The 18571-nt window shown below is 45.4% G+C and overlaps 1 protein-coding gene across 1 annotated transcript in view; it reads right to left on the bottom strand.

Moving 5' to 3' along the window:
• Positions 1–741: 741 nt before the first annotated feature.
• The window catches only part of LOC134337889 (solute carrier family 2, facilitated glucose transporter member 1-like), a 42524-nt gene continuing 24694 nt past the window's right edge, over positions 742–18571 (bottom strand). The window contains exons 3-10 of the mRNA XM_063033216.1: positions 15262–15422; positions 13406–13646; positions 11531–11693; positions 9978–10165; positions 7804–7908; positions 6189–6290; positions 4560–4763; positions 742–3347 (exon numbers count right to left, since the gene is read on the bottom strand). Of these exons, the coding sequence (XP_062889286.1) occupies positions 3120–3347; positions 4560–4763; positions 6189–6290; positions 7804–7908; positions 9978–10165; positions 11531–11693; positions 13406–13646; positions 15262–15422 (1392 nt within the window). The 3' untranslated portion in view covers positions 742–3119. The remainder of the gene's footprint in view (positions 3348–4559; positions 4764–6188; positions 6291–7803; positions 7909–9977; positions 10166–11530; positions 11694–13405; positions 13647–15261; positions 15423–18571) is intronic.

The raw sequence follows: 18571 nt of genomic DNA, 5'->3' as shown, positions 1-18571 counted from the left end.
TACAGTCACGCTCTCTTCTCGCTGCTGCCATCAGGGAGGAGGTACAGGAGCCTCAGGTTCTACACAGCCAGTTATTACCCCTCAACCATCCGGCTCCTGAACTGGAGTGGATAACTTCACTCACCCCAACGCAGAACTGACTCACTTTCAAGGACTCTACCACTCATGTTCTCAATATCATTTATTACTTAATCATTATCATTATTTGCTTTTTTTCCTTTTTGTATTTGGACAATTTGTCGTCTTTTGCACATTGGCTGTTTGTATGTCTTTGTGTGTAGTTTTACATTGATTCTAGTGTGTTTCTTTTTATTTACTGTAAACAACCACAAGAAAATAAATCTCAGGGTTACATATGGTGACGTACATGAACTTTGATAATAAATTTACTTTGGCCTTGAACTCCAGATACAGACCACATTGCCACCACAATCTCTTCATCTGGAGATAGCACGGAACAGAACCTTCTGGCCCACTGAGCTATGCCACCCAGAAACCCACCGATTTAAACCTAGCCTAATCACAGGACAATTTATAATGATCAACAAACCTACAAATCAGTACGCCTTTGGACGGCAGGAGGAAACCAGAGCACCCAGAGGAAACCCACGCAGTCACGGGGAGAACGTACAAACTCCTTGAATAGGACGTTGGAATTCAACTCCAACTTCGGATGCCCGAGCTGTAATAGCGTTACACTAACCTCTACGCCACAATGGCACTCTTTAAATCAGGTCTTAGAAATAACACAAAGTATGTTTGTTCAGTTTTTTTTTAATTTTCAGCTTAGTTGTCACTAAGGTGAGTTCTCAGAGAAATAAGTAAAAAATCTGTGTACAAACGCTATTTTAAACAAGTGTGCTAGATTAATTTTTACACATCGAGGTTTACATCGTTTCCAGTAGACACAATCATCGCTACTGAGGAACAATTACAGATAAGATACAACGGCATTATAAAAACAACCAAAGAAGATGTGTTACTTACTCAGCCAGAGAGATATTTTGTGTCTGAATATGTTCTTCAAAAAATAATTTGGAGTTCAAACAGTGCAAACCCCAGAATCTGACCAAGAGAATGTGTCCCGGAACTGAGAGGGAGACATCCACATCACCATCTCAGTCTCTTCGCCCTTCTCCTAATGGCTGCAGAACTTGTTCTGAACAAGATTTCGTTTTACCTGTTCTTACAATACAAAAACTGCCATCAAGGTATCAATCCATCTGCAGTAATTATCCAGTTTACTGGTTTTCCTTCTTTACACTGAAAATAACTATAAAAACTGCTGAACTTTAAAAGTCGTTCTTTGTTTAAGCTAGCCCCAGGTGTTTTTTGAGCTCCCGGCCCGTTACAGAGAGTTCAAGCGAGTAAATGGGGAAGCTGTATGCTGCCTGCTACCTCAGCTCTCGCAGAGATCCACATTGGTCTCGGGCATGCTTTTGAGGTCTGTTCTGGGCAAACTGATGCAGGGTACAGTGCAGAGGACAGGGCATGACGCTTTTTATATTTTATTTAGAGATACAGCGTGAAACAGGCCCCTTCAGCTTTTCGACCTGTGCCACCCAACAACCCCTAGTTTAACCCTAGCCTAATCATGGGACAATTTACAATGATCAATTAAGTTACCAACTGGTACATCTTTGGATAGTGGGAGAAAACCAGAGGACCCAGAGCAAACCCACACAGTCCACAGAGAGGCCATACAAACTCCTTATAAAGGACGCCAGGATTCAACTCTGAACTTTGACACCCTGACCTGTAACAGCGCTGCACTAACCACTGCGCTACCTTGCTGATCAAGGGTGGGACACTGAGTGAGGGAGTGTCCTCGAGACACCAGTCTGACGGATGTGTGCCCCTGATAGGGCAGAGGAGTCCAGCCCAGATATTAGGTCAAAACATTTGAACAGCAGAAATCATGCATTGAGTAGGACTGTTACTTCTTAAAGAAATCGGATCAAAACCATGGGAATCAGATGACCTATAAAACTCATATTTAAGTAGCCAATATGAGTGGCTGATCCCAGACAGGAGGGATGTCAGTCGCACCAACTGCACCACATATTCCTCAAATGTGATTAATACTTTGGATTGACAATGGAACGGTGTTTAAATTAAACTGAAAAGAGACACAGACACACTTGTTTTGCCACCATTGGCACTGGAGTGTTCTTCGTTTAAAAATATCATGGGATGAAAATATCATGGTCCTTTCAGAAAGTGTGAAATATTAACAGACTTTCACAAATCTCACACACATACACAGTGTCGCTGAGGTCTCTGCAAGACATAACTTGATACACATTGGGATTTACACCACCCACAGCGCACCCTTTCCCAGGTGCACAAGATGGCTTAAACCGTTTCCAGGGAATAAGGGGGAAAAATGCATTCACCACTTGGGAAAGGACTATCAGTCACCCTCGTCTTGGCCACCGCTGTCTGAACTCGCAGACAAATATTCATCCTGCTCACAATCATGTTCCTCTGCTAATTTAGCATAAATTGTCATATTGGAAGTCAGAGAAACATGGTTAAGAATCAGGGATATTGCTTGAAAATGCATTTAAGATTCAAGATTGTTTAATGTCATTTCCAATACACAAATGTACTGGAAATTTATGACAATTTTAAAAAATATATTCTGGGCTTCCAGTGAATCTGCAGTAGTTTTCTAAATGTGTGCTGTACAGTAAGAAAGTCTATTCATATACAATCGAAGTCTACAGCTAGAGGAACTTCAAAACTGTTTGTACATTTACACTGGGCCACTGCCTCATTATATTTACATTAGCACTATAACTTATTGTTCTATTAACACTATAAACATACCCCACATATAAATACTTAATTCTATACATGGAAAGCTTTGAAACATTAATCGATAACTTCGTCAGTCAAAACTGCAAGATATTCAAAAAGTTAGTTCTGCTGTCCAACAGAAGATTTTATGAAAATTGGAGATGTGAACTGCCAGAAAAATTGGAACTCGCTTCCTACACATAAACAGGAGCCTCCTGACAGGACCAGCAACCTCCCCACTCCCCTTACATTTTTCTCAGTAGTGTTGGCTACACATCCCCGCATCTTCCAGTCTCCCTCAGTGGTTCAGTGCCTCATTAAACCTGAGAATCAGCCCCCAGGGTGTTGAGTTCCTCCAGGGCGCCCTTCTCTTGAGAGTCAACAATATCATCGACCTCGACCTCGACCCCGCCCCTCTGGCGGAATCCGGAGGAAATCTCGTCAAATGTCCGCCCCTTGGTCTCGGGGACCTTGAAGTAGGTGAACACGATGAAGAAGACCAGTAACACGGTGAAGATGATGAAAACATAAGGGCCGCAGAGTTGCTGTTAGGAAGGAAGAAAAATACTTTTAGTGGTTTACTTAGAAACATAAGAGTTTCTCAGGTGGTGGAAATCTAAAGTAACACACACACAAAACGCTGGAGGAACTCAGCAAATCAGGCAGCAACTATGGAGATGAATAGAGTCGATGTTTCAGGCTGAGACTGTTCATCAGGATGAATGAATGAATTAGAATGAATCAGTCCAGAGGAAGGATCTTAGCCTGAAACATCAACTTACAAAGGAGCCTGGAGCTCATACCTACCAAACCTCCAGGCGCAAAATCCAATTAAATTTTTCTAGTGATCTTGAATTCCTCCATTCTTCTCCCCAGTTTACTGAGAGGTTTTTCAATCACACCCCAACAAAGAAAGCTTTGATTTACTGCTTTTACCAGCCACTGCTCAAGGAGGTATGAATACAAAACAGTATAGCACAAGTATATCTTGTCAAAAGTCCACCCCTTAGTCTCAGGAAGTAGAGTTCTGGCCAAGCAAGCTTAAAGATTGTCCTTAGAGTCATAGGTAACTACATCACAGAAAAACCCCCTTCGGCCCACCCAGCCCATGCTGAACTACGAATCTACCTAATCCCATCGACCTGCGCCTGGACTATAGCCCTCCCATCCATGTACCTTCCAAATTTCTCTTAAAAGCTGAAATCGAACCTGCATCCGCCATTTCTGCTGGCAGCGCGTTCCGCACCCTCACTACCCTCTGAGTGAAGAAGATCCCCCTCACGTCCCCCTTTAGTTAGCCTTTCACCCTTAACCCATGAGCTCTAGTTCAAGTCCCGCCTAACCTCAGTGGAAAAGCCTGCTTGCATTTACCCTGTCTAATACCTCTCGTAGGTTTGTATACCTATATCAAATCTCCCCTCATTCTTCAATGCTCAAATGCAAGAGTTCTCAGCCTGGGGCTCACAGACCCCTCGGTCAGTGGGAGTGGTCCATGGCATAAATAAAGTTTGGGAACCTCTACTCTAGGGAATAAGGTGCTAACCTATTGAACCATCCGTTATAACACAGGTTAACTCAGTAAATACTCTCTGCATGTTCAGCCAAGGTCCACACCAACCATCCTGCACCCACTTACACAGATCTCATTTAATTCTCCTCATTCCCCCACCCAAAGAAGTCCAGCCTCTTCCTGGCAAACCTGCCGCAGTCTTCCCCTCCTGAGGTCAAAAATGAGACAGGCCACGTGATGTACCTACCTCCACGTACTGGAAGGACATGCCAACGAGGAAGTTTGCAGTCCAGTTGGACAGACCAGACACGGCGATGGCAGCCGGCCTTGGGCCTTGGCTGAAGAGCTCAGCGACAATGAACCAGGGGATGGGCCCCGGCCCGATCTCGAAGAAGGCCACGAAGCCAAAGATGGCGATGATGCTGATGTAACTCATCCATGGCAGTTGTTTCTGGGTCAAAACCATTATTGCATTAGAATGCCATCATTATAAACATCAAACTTATTCACCCCATGTGAAATCCAACAATAACCCCAGCTCTCTCTTATTCAGAAGGAACCGCAAACTGTTTACCCAAGGTGTGTCTCAGCGCAACAGGGAAAAACCAGGGAGTAAGTTGCAGGAAGTTGCATTCCAAACAATGAAGTTTGTAAGGCGATAAATATTAGGTTTATCTGTGACATGTACATAGAAACATACGGTGAAATGTGCGGTTTGTGTCAAATCAAATCAGCAAGGATTGAAAAGTGTTCCCACACATCTGGCACCAATATAGCATGCCCACAACTTACTAACCCTAATATTTATGACTCTGGACTGTGGAGGAAACTGGAGCACCCGGACAAAACCCACACGGTCACAGGGAGAACTCACAGGCTGCTATAAGAACTGATCCCCAACTGGGGATGACTAGCTGGCATTGCAAGGCAATCCACTAAATGCTAGACTGCTGTGTTTAGGATTGCCCCTGCAAATAATTCTCCTATATTCGGCTGAAATCCACACCGACCCACTTACAGCGTAATTCTACATTTTATTCCTCCCCTCCCCGCACACTCTCCCCTCACCAACAATCTTGGGGGCAATTTTGGCCAATTAACTCCCTGACGCAAAGCAACACTCACAAAATGCTGGAGGAACTCAGCAGATCAGGCAGCATCTATGGAGAGGAATAAACAGTTGGCGTTTCAAGCCAAGACCCTTCATCAGGACTCTCTAGACGTTACCTGAGTTCCTCCAGTATTTTGTGTGTGTTGCTCTGGATTTCCAGCATCTGCAGAATCTCTGTGATTATAACTCACTGATTCCCATGTCTTTGGGGTGCAGTGGGGAACTGGAGGTTTGGGAGTAAACCACAGTCAGTCACTGACGTCTTCTGCCCTCTTACCTGAGCCTGGCAGTTCAGGTCACACACTCATTGACAGAGGCCCTTCGGCACTTTGGGTTCAAGCTGACCATCAAACACCCGTGTAGACTAAAACCACATTCGTGTCGCTCTTTCTAATGGGCATGGACGTGCCTGAGCCATTTCTGCCCCCTGTGGACCTGGTGTTTATGGTTTGGTTGCTCCTTGCTATGTGCCAATATCAGACTACATGACAACAGGCTGCTGACACACAATATAGAAACAGGTATTTCAACCCTTACATTCACCAAACAGCCATTCAATAACCTATTCTCATCCAATACCCCTCAGCCACACACTGGGGGCAACTTACAATCCCGATGAACCCATATATTTGTGGGAGGAACCGGAAGCATCCGGAGGAAATGCATGTGGTCACAGCAAGGACACACACAGAACCAGAAGTCAGGACCTTGCATGGAGCTCTGAGACCGCGATTAAGCTGCTGGTGTTCAGGCCACCCGACTCACCAGGAGGACAAGGGCGATGGTCATCACGATGGCACTGACAGCCATACCTCCCAGGCCGAGCAGATGTAGAGTCCGACGCCCCGCACGCTCCACTACGAACAGCTGAAGAGACAAGCACATTTGGTTAGAAACTCCTGACAAGTATCTTGCTCCTGACCGTGTACAGATGCAGACGGCCGGGGACCTGTTGGAATTTACACATGTCGCGGGGCCCGGCTCAGGTGTCTGAGACCAGGGGCCAGAGTTTGCTATTTGGGACGGAGATAAGGAAACATTTCCTCACTCGGGGTGGTGAACCTTTAGAAACTTCCCCCCGGAGGGTCATGAACGGCTCCACAAGAAGTAGAATACGATGGATTTTGATACAAAGGGAATAACAACCAACACAACCCAAGGACGTGCTGGGAGTGGGGCAGCCCGCAAGCCCACATGTTCCAGAACCAACATAGCAACCTCACAATGTTCAACAGTAACACAAGCAACAAGGACAAAGCAAGCCCCTTTCCCACCCAGCCACTCACACACACTGGCAAGTCTCTATCCCTCTGGGCCCCCAACCCAGCCCAGACTGGTAGACAGGCCAACATCGACCGTCAACTATTGGGCCTCAAAGCATTGCTGACTTTGGTCTTCAACCTTCGTACTTTGATGTCTGGTACAGGCCCCAGGACTCACTGATCATGGGACTTGACACCTTGATACCCGTTACTACCCTGATCCCTTCTCTGGCCTAGTGTCACCTCCCCACCGAGTCCGTCACCCAGCCAGGCACAGCTCTTCGAGTTGTCACCCCGTAACTTGATGAGAACTTCTGCAGGATGGTACTGCACTTGCAGTATTGTGAGCAGTTTTGGGCCCCTTATCCAAGACAGGACGCAGAGAAGGTTCACAAGAAAGATTCCAAATGAAAGCTTAGAAGAATGAGGGAGGATCTCATTGAAACTGATGAATATTGAAAAGCCAAGATAGAGTGGATGTGCAGAGGATGTTATCCTATAGCAGGGGAATCTAGAACTAAAGTGCACAGCCTCAGAATAGAGGGATATCCATTTTAGAACACAGCTAAGGAGAAACTTTCTTATCCAGAAGGTGATGAATCTGTGGAATTCATTGCTACAGATGGCTCTGGTAGCCAAGTTATTGGTTGTATTTAAAGTGGAGGTTGATTGGTTTTAAGATTACTGAGTGTGTCAAAGGTTACTGGGAGAAGCAGAATAGGGCCGAGGGGGATATTAAAGCAGGCATGAGGGAATGGTGGAGCAGACTCGATGGGCCGACTGGCTTCCATGTCTCATGGTCGAACCTCCTGCCACGACCAGGCAGTCAGTTCCAAAACCCCAAAACTTCACGGGTGGGCAAGTTTCCCACCAAATGTTATTGACTGTAAACTTATGCAACAGTTCACTGACCTCGCTGGGATGGAAATCAAAGCCTTCCTTTTGTTTAATATCCCCCTCAACCCCATTCTCCTGTCTCCTCCTCACAATCATTGATGCCCTGACTGATCAAAACCTGTCAACCTCCACCTTCTCTGTTAAACCTTTCCTCTGGGAAGGTCTTAACGCCAGATTCTCCCAAAGGTGAGGAAGGAATCTCAGTTGAAATGAACACTTACCGACACTAATGTGAAGGCGAAGTTAACCACACCACAGCCAATGGTGGCATAAACTGGCTGTGCCACCCCCGCGTTCTCAAAAATACTGGTGGAATAATAAAATACCTGTGGGTAAAACAACAGTCAAGTTGAGAAAACACCAGCAGAAATATCTGTGCAGTAAGTTTAAAGGCAGGATTTACAGCACTGAGGTGGTGAGTATTTGGAGTAAGTTGACAGGAGAGGTTGTGCAGGCAGAACATAAAACGTTACAACACAATACAATCACTGACCCAGGGGATGAGGGCTGACGGTCAGCGATGGGACTGACCCAGGGGATGAGGGCTGATGGTCAGGGCTGGGACTGACCCAGGGGATGAGGGCTGATGGTCAGCGATGGGACTGACCCAGGGGATGAGGGCTGATGGTCAGGGCTGGGACTGACCCAGGGGATGAGGGCTGATGGTCAGCGATGGGACTGACCCAGGGGATGAGGGCTGATGGTCAGGGCTGGGACTGACCCAGGGGATGAGGGTTGACGGTCAGCGATGGGACTGACCCAGGGGATGAGGGCTGATGGTCAGGGCTGGGACTGACCCAGGGGATGAGGGCTGATGGTCAGCGATGGGACTGACCCAGGGGATGAGGGCTGATGGTCAGGGCTGGGACTGACCCAGGGGATGAGGGCTGATGGTCAGCGATGGGACTGACCCAGGGGATGAGGGTTGACAGTCAGCGATGGGACTGACTCAGGGGATGTGGGCCGACAGTCAGTGATGGGACTGACCCAGGGGATGTGGGCTGACGGTCAGGGCTGGGACTGACCCAGGGGATGAGGGCTGATGGTCAGCGATGGGACTGACCCAGGGGATGAGGGTTGACGGTCAGCGATGGGACTGACCCAGGGGATGTGGGCTGACGGTCAGGGCTGGGACTGACCCAGGGGATGAGGGCTGATGGTCAGCGATGGGACTGACCCAGGGGATGAGGGTTGACGGTCAGCAATGGGACTGACCCAGGGGATGTGGGCCGACAGTCAGCGATGGGACTGACCCAGGGGATGTGGGCTGACGGTCAGGGCTGGGACTGACCCAGGGGATGAGGGCTGATGGTCAGCGATGGGACTGACCCAGGGGATGTGGGCCGACAGTCAGCGATGGGACTGACCCAGGGGATGTGGGCTGACGATCAGGGCTGGGACTGACCCAGGGGATGCTGGGCAGTCTGTGATGTAAGTGCGATACGTTGTGATTTAGAACACAGAACGCTCAGTGACAGTACAGGCCCTTCGGCCCACATTGTTGTGTTGGCCTTTTAACCTACTCAAAGGTCAATCCAACTCTTCCCTTCCACATAGCCCCCCATTTTTCTATCTAAGGGTTTCTTACATCTGCCTGATACATCTTCCTCTACCCCCACCCCTGGCAGCACATTCCATGCTCCTACCACTCTCCCACAACCTGCCTCAGACATCCCCCTCTATACTTTCCTCCAACCACATTAAAATTATGTCCCTGGTTTAGCCCTTTCCACTCTGCGAGAAACACTTGCTCAGTGCCTCCCTTAGTGATGATTAACTGCTAATGTTTAAGATTGCCAATGCTTAAGTATGTTCGAATGCGCTTAGACCCTTTATTTTGTTATATCGCTAGTTCTAGTTTCATTAGTTTGTTCATTACAAGACAGTTCATTTTTGCTGGTTTCTCAGTGAAGGACTGAATGTACTTTCTTCAACTTAGAAGATTTTGTACACCTCCATCGAGTCACCACTCACTTTCCTTCGCTCGAAAGAGCAAAGCATTAGCTCACTCGACCTATCCTCATTCTCATGTAGAACTCATTTCCTCAGTTTGATATAGACTGTAGGTACACACACACACACATTCACAAGTACACACGTGTTGTGTCTGTGTGGACTATATGCACTATATACACACCATAGATTTTCATTTTAACATTTTATACCTGCAATTTATAAATACTTATTTTTTCATAAATTCTAATGTATTTCTTTATTTTCTTGTGAATGCCTGCAGGAAAATGAATATCCATGGTGACATATTCAGACCTTGATAATAAATTTACTTTGACAAACACTGCAATCCTGCAGCACTCTGGTAATCTAAGATGGCGAGATGAATTTCACGACACTGTGCCAGCTGCGCTTGTGCTGTGGAGGGGACACTGATACTCACGGCATTGATTCCTGAGAGTTGCTGTGACAGTTGGAGGACGATGGCGATGATGATCGGCTGACGGTACATCGGCGAGATGAAGAGTTCGCGGATTGTCACTTTCTTCTCCCTCATCATCTGCCTGCTCTCCTCTTTCATCTCCTGCAGGTCCGCGGTGACGTCTGACACTCCGCGAAGCTTCTTCAGGACTGGAGGGGAAAGGTGACGGGTGAGACCACTAGCACACTCTCACACGCGGTGCCGAGCATGTCACGCTCTACTGCCGCCACTGAACAAACACAGACTGGACGGACTAAATCATCTCAAAGTAAAGATATACGTATGAAATTGTGAGTCGGCACCTCATACCTGCTGTATAGATGCAGAGTACCAGGACCCCAAGGGATCACCCTTATAGCTCAGAGCGTCTGAATTCGGAGTTCAAACCTGACGCCCTTTGTAAGGAATTTGTATGTCCTCCCCATGACTGTGTGGGTTTCCTCCGGGTGCTCCGGTTTCCTCCCACAGTCCAAAGACCTACCATTAGTAGGTCTTTGGACTGTGTAGGTTAATTGGCCATTGTAAATTCTCCTGTGATTAGGCTCAGGTTAAATCGGTGGGTTGCTGGGGGGGTGCAGCTCGTTGGGTCGGAAGGACCTGTTCTGTGCTGTATCTCTAAATAAATAATTACTCCCCAGTTCCTCTCCCGCTCCAGTCCCACATTCTCGGTTTACGCCTAGAGGCAGAGAGGAGGCTGTTCAGCCATTGGTAGACATTTCGACAGGTAGATGGATAGGAAGGGGTTAAGATGGATCTAGGTCAATAGTGGGCAAATGGGAACACCTTAGGTGGCCATCTTCTGTAACATGCACGAATTGGGCCGAAGGGCCTATGTTCATGTGGCTCTATTGGGCCCATAGCAACTCCCTGGGAGAAGTTCCATCAACCCCATTCAACAGGGACAAATCCCCATCCCATCACCAATGGGAAACTCAACCAGTCCCAGGGAGTGCATGCAAACTCCACGGAAGCAGCGTCCAAGGTCAGGTGGACAGAAGGTGGACTCTGTAAGCTTCTCTGACTCAATGGACCAAATGGCCTCACTGTAAAGAGACCATTTAAAAGTAAGTTAAACGTGACACTTTGCTCAGCTGTCAAGAGCAAGTTTAATCTTAACACAACAAATAAGACAAAGAAGCAGAATTAAGCCATTCAGCTCATCTAGTCTGCTCCATCATTCCATCGTGGCTGATTAATTTTCCCTTTCAAACCCGTTTTCCTGCCTTCTCCCCATAACCTTTGACACCCTGACTAATCAAGAACCTATCAACCTCCATTTTAAATATATCCAATGACTTGGCCTCCACATCCATCTGTCCCAATGAATTCCACAGATTCACCACCCTCTGGCTAAAGAAATCCCTCCTCATCCCAACTCTAAAGAGATGTCCCTGATCTCTGAGGCTTTGGTCTGTGGACCTAGACTCCCCATGGCAGGAAACATCCTCATCTTTCAATATGAAAGGTGCGGGGGGTGGGGGTTAGACACATTGCGCCTCCCCGGATAAGCTTACCATTCCTTGCCTTTTCCTCTTCGTTCTTGTTGATGAGGAGGTAACGTGGACTTTTAGGACACAAAGGCAAAATGATGCACTGAATCAGGGCGGGAATAAAGAGCAATCCCAACAAGAATGGCCAGCCCGACTTGTTCCCCAGCAAGGCATCTATGCCAATCACCTGTAGAGACAGACACAGAGAAAGAGAAAGAAAGAAAGAAAAACACATCAGGGAGATGCACAAATTCCAAAAGTCTCATTCCCCGGGGCGAAACCCAATCGTACCCATGCACTCACAACTAGAGCGATGACAGGTATACCATGAGATTTGGGTGTCAAGGTAGTGCAGAAGTTAGCGGATGCTGTCACATTTCGGGGCTTTCGGGGTCAAATTCCTGTGCAGTCTGTAATGAGTATAAACATCCTCCCTGTGAATATGTGGGTTTGCTCCCACAGTCCAAAGATGTCCCAGTTAATAGGTTAATTGGTCATTGTAAATTGTTCTGTTAGGTTAGGGTTAAATAGGTGGGTTGTTGGGTGGCGTGGCTCATTGGACGGGAAAGCGCGGTATTGCTAAATAAATCCTGCCTCATTCAGGTCCCACCCAAGGACCTTGCAAACGTGTGTGTGGAGATGGGTAAATATGTGGAAAATTGAGGAACTACAAGTGATGGGAAACTGACGTGGAAGGGGCCAGCTCTGAGCAGTCAGGGTCACGTTGAATGGCAGGGTGGACTTGACAGCCAAGTGGCCTGCTCTTGCTCCTCTTTGCTTATGAAGAGGTTTGAGGAGAACGAGCGGAGAGTGGTCAATCAGCCAGGGCAATGATCAGACCAATGGCTCCGGCTCGGCAAACTGGCAGGTGTTGTTGGGTTTTCCAGTCATTGAAATTGACTTATTATCACCCCTCGTACTGAGACACAGTGAGGAGCTTGTCTTGCATACTGCTCATTCAGATCAGATCATTACACAGTGTATTGAGGTAGAACAAGGTAAAACAATAACAGAATGCAGAATAAAGTGTAAAAGTGCAGTCTCCGTGACCATTAGAAACTACAGAGCTGTGGACAAAGCTCAGCACATCACAGAAACCAGCCTCCCCTCCATGGACATTGCCTACACTTCTCACTGCCTCAGTAACGCAGCCAGCAGCTGTATAAAGCTTGGGTGAGGCCGCACCTAGAATACCATGTGCCATTCCCATCATTCCATCACAGGGAGGAGGGTGAAGGATTTAGTGCAGGAGGTTTACCAGCATGCTGACAGAGGGGATGAGCTACGAGCAGGGATTGGACAAATTTTTCCTAAAGGCTGAGGAGCGGACTTGCAGAAACTAATAAAGTTATGAGAGGCACAGGATAAAGTGCACAGCCAGAATCTTCCTCCCATGGTGAAAATGTCAAACACAAAAGAACATAGGATAAGAAAGTAAAAGGTTAACAAAAATGTGTGGGATGCTTCCTTCTACACAGAGTGGTGGGTGCCAGGGGTGCTGGTGGAAGTAGATAAGATAGAGAGAGGTGTTTAAGAGACCATGGGATAGGTACACCAATATGCAGGGAATGGAGGGACGTCGATCACGTGCACACAGAAAAGATTTAGGTTAACTTGGAACTGTGTTTGCCTAGAGGGCCTGATCTGTTCTGTTCCAATCTTTCTAAATCTACGATTGTTTAATGAATCGGCTGAGCTGAAAGTGTGGAAGCTGATTCACTTAGACAGACCTGAGGTGATAGTGCCCCCCCCCCCGCACCCCAGCCAGCCCGTTCCAGGCACGCACCACTCTCTGTGTAAACCCCCTTTAAACTTGCCCCCTCCGAATGCATGCCTGGTATTTTGCTTTGGGGCACAACACTGCTGTTTAAAGTGTACAGCTTCGGTAGTGACTCTCACCTGGGCAACGAGGATTCCAAACACAACACCCAGCTGGTGTAAGGTACCCAGGGCTCCCCGCAGGGCGGTGGGTGAAATCTCGCCTACGTACATCGGCACAAAGCCTGTGCTCAAGCCGGAGTAGATCCCAATGATGAACCGGCCCAACACCAGCATCTCGTACGATTTGGCCGCCTTAGAGAATCCCATCAGCACGGCCGCAAGGAATGCCAGAATGTTTACCAACAACATGGAGTTGCGCCTGGGGAGAGAGCAGACACATTACATCCAATGCACTTACAGCACAGGGCATTCTGGAGTTTCAAATTCAATTACTGCTGCGTCTGTAAACAGTTTGTACCATGTGGGTTTCCTCCATGTGCTCTGGTTTCCTCCCACATTCCAAAGACGTACAGGTTAGTGGGTTAATTGGTCACATGAGTGTAATTGGGTGGTGTGGGCTCATTGGGCTGGAAAGGCCTGTTATCACCTGTATCACCGATTTTTAAAAATCAAATTAATTAAGATATCAAGGGGAACAAGTACTGCTTCAGCTTCGCCATCCGATTTCTGTATGGACAATGAACACTATCTCACTAACTCCTTTTCACTCTCTTTCTACACTCCTTATTTAATTTTTTTTATAGACAATTAATTGGGCCATCGGTTAATCAGGGCAGTTGCTTTTACGGGATAACTGTTAAAGAACAAATTCCAATTGAGAAAACAGCCAGGTATTCCTTTGTTTATTCAGGACACTACAACTCTGATTGGGACAGGAGACTGTTGCCAAACAGTTTTCAACTAGCATCGGTGGTGTGCAGTTGGAGTGGCCACTGGACACTACACTGTGCTCAGAGTGAACAGCTGTGTCAGTTGCTCCTATTGTGTAATGTTATTCATTTGGGCTGACCGACGCCGAATTAAAAAGCAGTGAATTCTGACTCTACTTCACGCAGGAAGGCAATGAAAGCAGTCCATTATCTGCACTAGCTTCCTGTGCTGATTTTGGTCATTTACAGTCAGAGGAACATGGCAGTGTACACTGGATAAATTCCCCCGTCAATAACTATTAGGAACTAATACACAGTTTTATGGTACTGTTATAGTATAATAGTGTTCTAATTTGTTCTGTATTTCAGTTAAATACAAGATTTGTTACTCAGTTAAATGGTAGTTTGTCTTTTCTTATACCTTCTCAACTATTCAGCTAATTCTGGCAGCTGCTTAATTGAGCCAAAGTGTACTGGTCCTGATGTCTCCCAATTAACGGGAATCCATATGCACTATGTCTATATGTTATAGTTTTGTTATACTACTGTAACACCCCGGAAAGGCTTCACTGTTGACGTAGTGGTCTTTCTGTAGAAGATGTGTTTGGGTTATGGTTAGGGATAACGGGAGCTTTGGAGTGTGAGCCATCCAATGAAGGGAGTGTGTTTTTCGTCTTGTGTTCCTGACACCAGTGTGAGCTGGGTCTTTTGTTCGGCAGAGGATGAAGGGAGAAGACGTCGGAGAGAAGAGGTCATAGGACTCAAACCGCAGGGGGGCCATGGTTCGATGAAGCCCGGGGTGATCGAAGGAGGATCGGCAAAGGGGAAAATGTGAGCTTCAACTTGTGCACATTAGGCTGTTTCATTAAAATGGACCTTTTCTTTTGCTTTTTTTTAGAAACACACTATTATGTATTATAACGTACTGCTGCTGCAAAACAACAAATTTCACGACATATGCCAGTGATATTAAACCTGATTCTGATTCGGAACGTACTTCCAGGGTGTGAGATTTGTCTGACACTGAGCCCCATATTCTGTGATATTTTACAAAGCGAATCAGTAAGCGATGACTATGTTTGTATTAACAATGTCAAGTATTACCTTCCAAACCGATTCACGAACAATCCCACGGAGAATGATCCAATCATGCCTCCCACGGAGAATATAGCTACAGCCAATGACCAAATAGAGGTGAGCGATGACTTACTGATCGGCTCATTGTAACGGTACAACCAAGTGTCATTAATGAAGTTCTCAATAACCTGAAATTAATAATAAAAATAAAATCATCTGTACCTATTAACACAAGTCAACAACCTTCTTAAAAATCCTGAAAAATAGTTTGAATCTCTTAACTAAAGAAGAAATCACAAATCACCCATCAAAATATCATCCTAATACTTATATACAAACTATAAATAAAACTGTAACATCATGCATCTCGGGACCAATCACCACTTACTTAGATAACCACAGCATACTTAAGGAGCGGAAAGGATGCTACAAGGGCATGAAAAGATGTAAAAAGCAACTGATGAGAGATTCTGTAATTCCAAATCAAGCCCAGCAGAAAAGCAGAAATCTTTCATGTCGTTATATTAACTACCAAAAAGCATTTAATTCTGTCATAATTAACTCATAACTCATTGTTAAGAGTTTTCAAATATGTGTATCTGTGTGTGTATATTATACATACATACACACATACACACGCACACACTGCACCCAATTCTTGTGAAATTTCCACAACATCTGATGAAGCATTGGTGTACTATATCTATTAACAACCAAAAAAGAGCAACTGCTGTATTCAAAATACACCAAGGCATTTTTCAGGGTGATTAAGCCCACCATGGTTCTCTCTAGCTTTAAACCTGCTCGCTAATTTACAAATCAAATTGAGTATCAAAATCAGAAGCACCGAATTAATTGTACCTTCACACACCTTCTCTACATGGATGATCTGAAATTATACGCCCCTTTATCAGTTAAGCTAAAGCAATTAAATACTAAAACTATTTTCAAAAAATATAAACATGAACTTTGGACTGGATAACTGCAGAACACTAAACATAAAGAAAGGTGCAATAGAGCTAATAGAATAAAAACAGAGCAGCAGGATACAATATAACCGAAGGATGAATAAGTAACTGGGATATCAACAAGCAAAGAAAATAGATCATAGTGCAATAAAGGAAAAAACCTTTGACAGAATTTACTTCAAGTCTTAAGAAAATATGTCAAACAGAGCTCAACAGTAAAAATGTAACAAAGGCAATAAATACTTTCGCTACACCTATATTAAAGTATTCTTTTGGCATTATATATCTGAAACTGATCTGGAAAACTAACAAAGAAAAATAAGAACTGAAAGGACGAATTTTAGAAAACACTACCTACACTCAAACGCTCTTATATTAACACTATCCTAGGACAGCAGGTGGAAGAGGAATAACAGACATTAAAAATCTATGCAACACTTATTACTACAGATGAAAATGTTAACTAATGTAAGAGCGTGACCCTCCATGGAAGACATCCCCATGAACTGAGCAGACTAGATGTGTCGAATGCCTGGCTCAGGATTGGAAACCTCTTCCCGGAAATGAGGTGGCACGGTAACACAGTGCCTTACAGTACCAGCAACCTGGGTTCAATGCTCATTGCTGTCTGTGAGGAGGTTGTATGTTCTCCCCTTAATGTGTAGGTTTTCCCCAAGTGCCCTGGTTTCCTCCCACAGTCCAAAGACATACTGGTTAGGGTTAGTGAGTTGTGGGCATGCTATGTTGGTGCCTAGCTGCCCCTAGCACACCCTCGTTGATTTGATGCAAACACCATATTTCACTATATGGTTCGACGTTTTGATGTACTTGTGAGCTAACCTTACATTGGTGCTGGAAACGAGGTGACGCCTGTGAGCTGCCCCCAACACACACATCCTCAGACTGTGTTGGTCCGAAACCCAATTAAAACATTTCACTGTATGTTTCAATATACATGTAATGCTAATCTTTGACCTTCACACCATGACCTTTCACAGCATTGTCTCACGATCAGTGACCTGAACACAATTATGTTAACTTGAGATTAACATTAGATCTTCCTCTTGTGCACAAAAAGAAAAAACACAGGGAGCTGGGTGGGGATTATGAAGCCTTCATTTAGTTGGTAAAGTGCCATCTTCAACAGGTGATGCTTCAAGAAGGTGACATGCATCACTGAGGACCCCCATCACTCAGGACAGGCCCTCTCCTCATTGCTACGATCAGAGAGGAGGTACAGGAGCCTGAAGACACACACTCAAGAACAGCTTCTTCCCCTCTGCCATCAGAGTTCTGAATGGACAATGAATCCATGAACACTAATGCACTATATTTTTGCCCACTTTTTGCACTACTTAAGTAATACGTCAGACATATGGGAATGCAATTTATTTATGGGTGTGTGCATATATTTCTTTCTTCATTGTTTTATTTTATTTAGAGGTACAAGACAAAACAGGCCCTTAGGGCCGATTTAACCCTGGCCTTATCACAGGACAATTTACAATGACTAATTAACCTAATAACTGGTACCTCTTTGAAGCTCATGTGGTTCACGGGGAGGACGTACAAACTCCTTACAGACAGCACCAGAATTGAACTCTGAACTCAGGGACACCGAGCTGTAATAATGTTGAACTAACTGTCGTGCTCTTGTATGTTATGTGATATTATATACATGTAGAACACTGTAAGTATATTACAGTACATATACAGTATTATGTATTTTATAATATACAACACTGAATGCTCTAATTTTGCACTACCTATTTTTAACACACTTCTTATTGTAACTGATAGCATTTTTCATTAAACACTACACACAAAAAGCTGGAGGAACTCGGAAGGTTGGGCAGCATCTATAGAAATGAATAAACAGTCAACAGTTTTGGCCAAGACCCTTCACCAATGCTAAACATCAACTGATTATTCGTCTCCATAGATGCAGTCTGACCTGCTGAGTTCCTCCAGCATTTTGTGTGTGTTGTCTACAGAAGCTCTTGTGTTTAGTACTTTTTAATACGTATTGCATTGTACTGCTGCCGCAAAACAACAAATTTCATGGTGTAGCAATCCTGTTTCTGATTCTGAACACAAGAAATTCTGGAGATGCTGGACGTCCAAAGCAACACACACACACACACACACACACACACACACACACACACACACACAAAATGCTGGAGGATCTCAGCAAGTCAGGCAATGCCCAAGGAAATTAATAAACAGTCAATGTTTCGCACCAAGACCCTTCTTCAGGACTGGAAAGGAAGGTGGAAGATGGCAGCATAAGAAGGTGGGAGAGGGGAAGGAGGATGGCTATAAATGATAGGCGAAGCCAGGTGGGTGGGAAAGATAAAAGGCTGGAG

Source organism: Mobula hypostoma, chromosome 25 (assembly GCF_963921235.1).
Source record: "Mobula hypostoma chromosome 25, sMobHyp1.1, whole genome shotgun sequence".
In the NCBI taxonomy this organism is placed as follows: domain Eukaryota; kingdom Metazoa; phylum Chordata; class Chondrichthyes; order Myliobatiformes; family Myliobatidae; genus Mobula; species Mobula hypostoma.
This window is presented reverse-complemented; position numbering and strand designations above follow the sequence as displayed.